The sequence below is a fragment of the Hibiscus syriacus genome, unplaced genomic scaffold (assembly GCF_006381635.1).
Source record: "Hibiscus syriacus cultivar Baekdansim isolate YM2019G1 unplaced genomic scaffold, ASM638163v2 tig00110987_pilon, whole genome shotgun sequence".
In the NCBI taxonomy this organism is placed as follows: Eukaryota; Viridiplantae; Streptophyta; class Magnoliopsida; order Malvales; family Malvaceae; genus Hibiscus; species Hibiscus syriacus.
Window position 1 is genome coordinate 2986844 of NW_024062941.1, and position 8073 is coordinate 2994916.

Below are 8073 nucleotides of genomic sequence, written 5' to 3' on the forward strand. Positions count from 1 at the left end.
ATTTGATAATGTCAATGTTAATATCAGCCTTGCTGCACTGAAACTTCTAAAGCTGCTTCCAGGAGATGTAATGGAGTCTCAGCTATCTAGCATCATTCATCGCATTTCAAACTTTCTAAAGAACCGTCTAGAAAGTATTCGTGATGAAGCTAGGTCTGCATTGGCTGAATGTCTAAAGGTGCTTGGACTTGAATATCTTCAGTTTATAATCCGAGTTTTAAGAGCAACACTGAAACGCGGATTTGAGATGCACGTACTAGGATATACACTTAATTTTCTTTTGTCAAAGACCCTTTCAATTTCTTCTGATGGGAGTTTGGATTATTGCTTAGAAGATCTCCTCAGTGTGGCTGAAAATGATATTCTAGGAGATGTTGCTGGGAGAAAGAGGTGGACAAGATTGCTTCCAAAATGAAAGAACAAGGAAGTGCAAGTCTTTTGAAACCTTGAAACTGATTGCTCAAAGCATAACTTTCAAAACCAATGCATTGAAGCTTCTTTCTCCCGTTACAACTCACTTGCAAAAGCATCTGACTCCAAAAGTGAAATCAAAATTGGAAAATATGTTGAAACACATCGCGGAGGGAATTGATTGCAATCCATCAGTAAATCAGACTGATCTCTTTATCTTTGTATATGGCCTCATTGCAGATGCAACTAATGAAGAAAATGGATTCAGTGCTAGTTTGACTAGTGAAGAAGGAAATAAACATGGAAATGTTGTCAGAGAGAAAATTGTCTCTCTAGCTGAGGCGTTTAGAACTAAGTCTGCATGTTCTCACCTTATTACATCTTTTGCGCTAGGAGTTTTACAAAATAGATTGAAAAGCATGAAATTGGACAGAAATGATGAGCAACTGTTATCAATGTTGGATCCATTTGTCAAATTGCTTGGCAACTGTTTGAGTTCCAAATATGAAGATATTTTGTCTTCATGCCTTAGATGTCTTACTCCATTGGTGAGGCTGCCTCTTCCATCACTTGAATCCCAGGCTGATAAATTGAAAGTGACGCTTTTGGGTATTGCACAAGGCTCTGTAAGCCCTGGAAATCCTCTTATGGAGTCATGTCTAAAATTGTTAACTGTTCTTTTACGAAGCACCAAAATCACATTATCCTCAGATCAGTTATATATGTTAGTGCAGTTTCCAGTGTTTGTGGATCTTGAAAGGAATCCATCCTTCATTGCCTTGTCACTTCTAAAGGCAATTGTTAACCGCAAGCTAGTGGTTCATGAGATCTATGATATTGTAGTTCAAGTTGCAGAATTGATGGTAACTAGTCAGGTGGAACCGATTCGAAAAAAATGCAGTCAGATTTTGTTGCAGTTCCTACTTGATTATCATCTTTCAGAGAAACGCTTACAACAACATTTAGATTTCTTCTTGCAAATCTAAGGCATGTATTAAAGTATTTGAAGGATTTTTTAGGTTATTTAATTCTGGATATCCTACAATCAATTTGCTTTTCTTGCAGGTATCAGCATCCAACTGGGAGAGAATCTGTGCTAGAAATGCTCCATGCAATCTTGATAAAATTTCCAAAAGGCATTATTGATGAGCAGTCACAGACCATATTTGTCCACCTTGTGGTGTGCTTGGCCAATGATCAAGATAATAAAGTCCGCTCTATGACTGGTGCTGTGATAAAGCTCCTTATTGGTCGTATAAGCCAACATTCACTGAATTCCATTCTCGAGTACAGTATGTCCTGGTATTTGGGTGAGAAGCAGCAACTATGGAGCGCAGGTGCACAGGTATTACTTCCTAATGGTGTCTGATTTATGTTTCAGAACTATATAAAATACAAGAGATGTTTAGGGTCTGGTGAGGAAAATTCTTGAAAAGCAAGTATGACATTCTTAACAGTAAATGCTGTCTGTTCGTGTTATGAGATGTTTTCCGTATTTATTGCTGTGGTTACATATTCATTTCTTTAAAGATCTTCTGTATAAAGAATACTTAATATTTTTTTTTCTCTTCCCGTTATGCATGGTTACAATAGATTGTGCACGGTTATAGACTTTGCTATTTCTTCTTACGACACCACCTTTAAATGTAATAATGGTTTTGTTTCTGCTGTTATGCTCAATGTCTGCAGAACCTTTCCAACTCCTGAACCCGGTTTCGGTGTATAGAGTTAGAATTCTTCTCTTCTAAAGTCTCTTATTCTAATTGTAAAGAAAAAAGAATGCGGTCGGAGATTAGAATAATGGAGTATGTTTAAAATATCAATAAATTAATTTTCTAAATAAAGGGGGCATGCAGGAATGTTCAAAGCCACTTGTGGAGTTCGAAAGCTCCACTGGAGATGTTGAGAGTAATAATCCTATTATGAAATGAATTTGTTGATAGATATGCTCTGGAAAGTACCTGCAGTTGAAATTATCAAGTTTACTATTATTATATTTAGTTTGTGCCCCACATTTCTCGTATTCCCTTCAAAATGATCTTTGATGTCTCTGTGCAGGTATTAGGATTAGTGATCGAGGTCATGAAGAAAAAATTTCAAAAGCATATTAGTAGAATATTGCCAGTGACTAAAAGGATTTTGCGCTCTGCTATTGTTGCTTTCAGCAACACAGAGATGGATCTTCTGACGAAGCTACTATTCCTTTCTGGAAAGCGGCATACTATTCAATAGTTATGTTGGAGAAGATGCTACATCAGTTCCGTGATTTGAGCTTCGAAAGAGATCTTGAGGTTTGGCCTGTGTGTTTCTTGTTCTTGGTTAAAATGTTATTAAGACTGTCATTTTAATCCTAGTTGTTTTCATCACCATTCTCTATAACCATTGCTTCAACTCTTTTTTTTCCTTGAAATATCCATGTCTGATACGGGGACAGGGTAGGACCCTCCAAATACATGGAAAAACCTTAAAATTGAACAATACTCGTGTCAAACACATAACTTGTACCTGAGTCCAAGTAATGTTAGCTCTATAAAACTCGGGTCTGTCCATTATGAATATCTAGTGGTATCCTGTATATGTAGAGAGACATGGTCACTGATTATTCCTAATTTATCACCAAAATGATCCTCCAAGGATCAGTCAAATGCATGTAAAAACTTTAAACGAAATCAACATTTTTGGTTTGAACACATACCAACATCCGGCACTTAAATCCAAGTCTGAGTGACATGGTTACACACTCGTCACACGTGGGTGTATTTCTTTCCTTTAGAAACTTGAGTGATGCTTCAATAAAATTTATGACAAGGTACCCAACACTACAGTAATTAGACTTATGATACTAATCAGCAGGTTCTCCATACTCATATTTTTCTATGTTGCTTTGTCATTTTTTTTATGACAAGGTACCCAACTCTACAGTAATTAGACCTATGATACTAATCAGCAGGTTCTCCATGCATATTTTTCTATGTTGCTTTGACATTTTTCTTGAAGTAATCGGATCATTGTTTGATTCACTGCGGGTATGGAGACATGACCCACTGTGGACTCTCTAAACACATGGAAAAACTTTTAAAAAGTTTAAATACTTCAGATCCACATCCGACAGTAACCATGTTTGATTCGCGTGAGCATTTTTTATGAGATGTTTGTTTAGACGACTGTCAACAGAACAAAAATGGTAGGAATTGTACATCAAACTATAATGCCCATTTTATTAATGGTAGAACATACTGCGCCCTTTTATGAAGTCCATGCAATTGAACTCATATTGACCCTTACTCTACTGTTTTCAGGAGATTTGGGAAATGATCTGCGAGTTGCTGTTGCATCCGCATGCATGGTTAAGCAACATATCAAATCGCTTAATTGCCTTCTATTTTACTTGTGCAAATGAGTCGAGACGAGGAAGTCTTGAGAAGTCACATGGAGCATTATTTCTTATGACGCCAAGTAGACTTTTTATGATTGCTGCTTCTCTTTGCTGCCAACTGAAAGTGCCTATTGATGATTACGAGGCTGCAACAAAGGATGTAAAGCTTGGTGCTAAGAAGGAAACTGAGAAAATCTCTTATCCCCGGAGCAGCCTGATTACAAGAAATCTCGTGTTTTCAATTTGTGGTCTGAACTCCTTGATGAAAGAGTGGGCCGGTGTGCACCTTACGAAGTTCTGGTCTGCCCTTGAACAGCATGAGCAAGAGCGGTTTCTTAAAGCCTTTCAGTTGCTTAATTCAAGGAAAGCAACCCGTATACTTTTGTCTGTTACTGATGCCACAGATGATCAAAATGATGCAGACCATTCTGAGGGCCTTCAATATCTGCTCGTCTCTAATCTGCTTAAGGAGCTTGGCAAGCTAGCTTTTCAAATGGAGGCTATTCAGGTTGGTCAAATTATTAGCATTGAGCTGAAAATCCTTTTTCAACCCAACCCTACTTGCTATTAGGGCTGAGCCAAAAACTGAGAACCTGACTTTTGTGTTTGGTTCAGTTTTTATAAAAAAACGATTTGGTTCCGGTCCAGATATTATAATAAAAGTGACAAAAAAGAAGAAACTTATTAAAAATTAAATAAAAAAAATTTTGTTTCGGTTTTTGGTTCATAAGGTAAAGAACTGTGATTATTCAAACTAAACTGATATTTAATTTTTTTTATCAGGTTTTTTCATTTTTTATAATATAAAAAGGAAAAAAACTATCAAATTATCCAAAAAAAAGGAAAAAAAAAACTATACAAAAGACTAAAAGGATTTTAGAAAACCGATGAACCAAACCTTTCCAAACCGAAGGAATTTGGTTCGGTATTCATTTCGGTTTTTAGAAAACCAGAGTAATGCCTATAGGTTGTATTTTTTTTTAAAAAAAATAATCAAACCCAACCGTTATAATACTCGCTAGCTTGTTTGTTGGTTATTGAAGCTATTGTACTGATATCTTTAAAATGATGTATGCAGATGAGGATAGTCTTCAGTAGTTTCCAGAAAATTTTACCAGAGATCGGTCAGGATGATTCTCGACATTACGCGTCTCTGATGATTTTTCCTTTATATAAAGTGTGTGAAGGGTTTGCTGGAAAAATTATCACCGGTGAGTTCAGACATTTCCATATTACTTTGGGGCATCCTGGTTTGATTGAACTTTATCAAAATCCAACCTTTCTTTATTTTCGTCTTGTAACAGATGATCTAAAGCAATTAGCACAAGAGGTTTTGGGGAGTATTCGGAAGATTATAGGCAGCCAAGAATTCGGACATGTTTACAACGAGATGAAGAAGAAACTAAAATCGAAGAGAGACAAGAGAAAACGAGAGGAGAAGCAGATGGCGGTTATCAATCCAATCCGCAATGCTAAGAGGAAGCTGCGGATCGCAGCCAAGAATCGTGCTAACAAGAAGAGGAGGATAATGGCAATGAAAATGGAAAGATGGATGCGGTAAATCCCATCCTTTTCTCCATTAGGAAATTTTGTTACTTTGGTTGTATAGTAAATGACCATCAAGCTTGAAAATCCTTTTCTATGCGTTTTTTCCGAGAAAATGTCGAGAAATTCACCTGTTGAGGAATCTAAGAATACTTTTAATTAATTCTCTCTACATTTAAGTGGGAATTAGGCCAGTTCATCTTTAACGATATATGTACGTGAATTTTGGAAAGTTAAAAAATAGTTATTAAATTTTATATTTAATTATAAAATGGTCATTGTGTCTTTATTTATCAGTTATTGTCGTATTAAAGTTGATAATTGTTATATAATATTATTAGAATAGTGGTTGTTATATAATGATAATTGTGTCATTCAGAAATATTATTGTATTATTGTGATACCCATAATGATCGTAATAGTATTCACTCTATCTACAATCGTGATAACTGCAATGTAAGTGAAAATGTGACCAAAGGTGTAATTTAAATCCTTGCCTTTGGGTGGTTGGATTTGTGTTACTTTTATGCTTGTAGCTTCTGTCAACCATTTTGTTGCTTTGTAAAAGACTTGTGATATTCAGTACATAGCATTTCAAACATCAAGAGAACAGCTGCTCTTTGGTTTATTTTGTATTTGTATTCTAATCTTTGTAATTGTTTAAATGCAAAATGATATTTTCCTTGGGAATCATTTGATCAAGTTGCAGTTTGGTGTATTGGTAAATAACGTGGGGATGCTTGTTCTTGAAGAACCAATCAAGATAAGTGCAACCATATCCACAGAGTAGTTATTCGAAAAATTTATAAATATTTAACGCTAAATAGGATTTAGAATGAAAATAAAATAATTAAAATTTTATTCTCAATCATTAATCCCAACCCTTGATCTCCCATCACCGATACCATCTCAACCCCAAACCACATCGACTTCAAATCACGTATCCAAACCCTAAACCTCTGACTCATACCACCTACAAAAATCACGACCCTCACTCTAGATGGCTTCACCCTTTCACAAGCGAACAATGGCTCATTGATGGCCTCAACCCCAGTTGCAATATCGATTAGCCAAAAATTACCACCACCGCACCTCCCCCACGCCCTCAACGCCCCAAACTACATTTTTGCAACAAAAAATAGATGGATAGCGGGTGGTTCACCCTTTTTTTCAGTCACTCTCCATCTATCGACGTTGCGCCTTCGTGTGTAACCCCCTATATCCCAAACCCCATCACTTTTCGTCCATCGGTGTTGTGCCTCCCCAGCCCTCCGCGTGCAACCCCCTAAATCCAACATTCGCCCTGCTCGCAACACTCATCGATCTATCCTACACCTTTCCCCTCTGACTAGCACGAGCTACCCTACCTGACACTTTTACAACCATATGTTTTACGACAACATCCAGCCGCTTTAGCCTACATGGTACACTCCAACGTACCGGTTCAAATATACAATCTCATATGCAACCACCTTACTTTAACACCAAAATTCTTCAACTTTAAATCGAATCTTAAAACACTTGAACCCTAAATTACACCACATAACCATCATGCCCAATGCATGAGGCGTGGGTCAAAACGATGATGGTGCAACGAATAAGGGTGAAGATAAGGGTTTGAGGTTTGTAGATTAGGAATTGATATTAAGGTATAAAGATTTTATTTTTATTTTAAATCGTACTTGGAATAAGTATTGATAAAATATGATATGTAATAGGAAAATATTAAAACAATAAGCCATGTAATACTAGAGTAACCAAAATAACAACAACTCAAAAGTTAAAGTGATTGAATTGAAATTTTTTAAACTTCAATTAATAAAATAAGAGTGAAAAGATAGTTGAATGATGAAAGGTGTAATTTACCCGTATTTATATTACTATACCCGTATTTATATTACTATTCTTTTGAAGATTAGGAGGGAGGAAAATTTAGGAAAAAATGTTTCCTTTATGTATTTTCCTTTCAGTTGAGCTATACATTATGCATTATCTTTGTACAATATTTTCTCTTTTTTGAAGAAAAAATTATCTTTATACACATTTTAATAATCTTATAATCATTGGGGTATTCAATAGATATGCTTTATTTGTATCGAATCTCTTTAAGATCATCTCATATACAAAAATTCATATTTAATTGATTGATCTACAAGTTGAAATAAAACATGATTCCAAGATTCTTTATCTCAAATACTCTTGTTAAACAATCAAGATGCTTTTCAAGCTCTTCAAGAGTTTTAATAATATTCAAATTATCAATATATACAACAATTATAACATATTTTGATTTTGATATCTTAATAAAGGTATACAAATAAGTTGGATCATCTTTATAACTTTAAAATCATCTAGAGTAGTTTACTCTTATAATTTTAGTGAGAAATAGGCAACACTTGTCAAATGTGCAAGGCAGTATCCAACCGCAAAGCCAAAAATCCTGAACCAACTCAATCTACTAAATTACAAAACACCGAGACATATGTTTTACCCGCCCGCGTTTACCGCTCCCTTGTAATGAAAATTAAATAATAATAATAGTAAGGGTAAAGAATATAAATAATTTTTTAATTAAATGATATTATTTTATAGAATCTTTCGATTATTAAAAATTAAAAATAATCTTTAATTAATAGAGTTTATTTTATTAAGTCTATCAACTATTAAAATTTATATAATGATTATTTGATTATTTAATATATTTTAAATTAATATTTTTTATTAAAACATTAACGGATATT

The 8073-nt window shown here is 34.9% G+C and overlaps 1 protein-coding gene across 1 annotated transcript in view; it reads left to right on the forward strand.

Annotated features, from left to right (window-relative positions):
- Window positions 1-5541, forward strand: part of LOC120148823 (small subunit processome component 20 homolog) — a 35510-nt gene extending 29969 nt beyond the window's left edge. The window contains 9 exon segments of the mRNA XM_039161828.1: window positions 3-377; window positions 380-415; window positions 418-1389; window positions 1467-1756; window positions 2470-2590; window positions 2593-2702; window positions 3711-4295; window positions 4866-4998; window positions 5092-5541. Of these exon segments, the coding sequence (XP_039017759.1) occupies window positions 3-377; window positions 380-415; window positions 418-1389; window positions 1467-1756; window positions 2470-2590; window positions 2593-2702; window positions 3711-4295; window positions 4866-4998; window positions 5092-5348 (2879 nt within the window). The 3' untranslated portion in view covers window positions 5349-5541.
- The last annotated feature ends 2532 nt before the right edge of the window (window positions 5542-8073 follow it).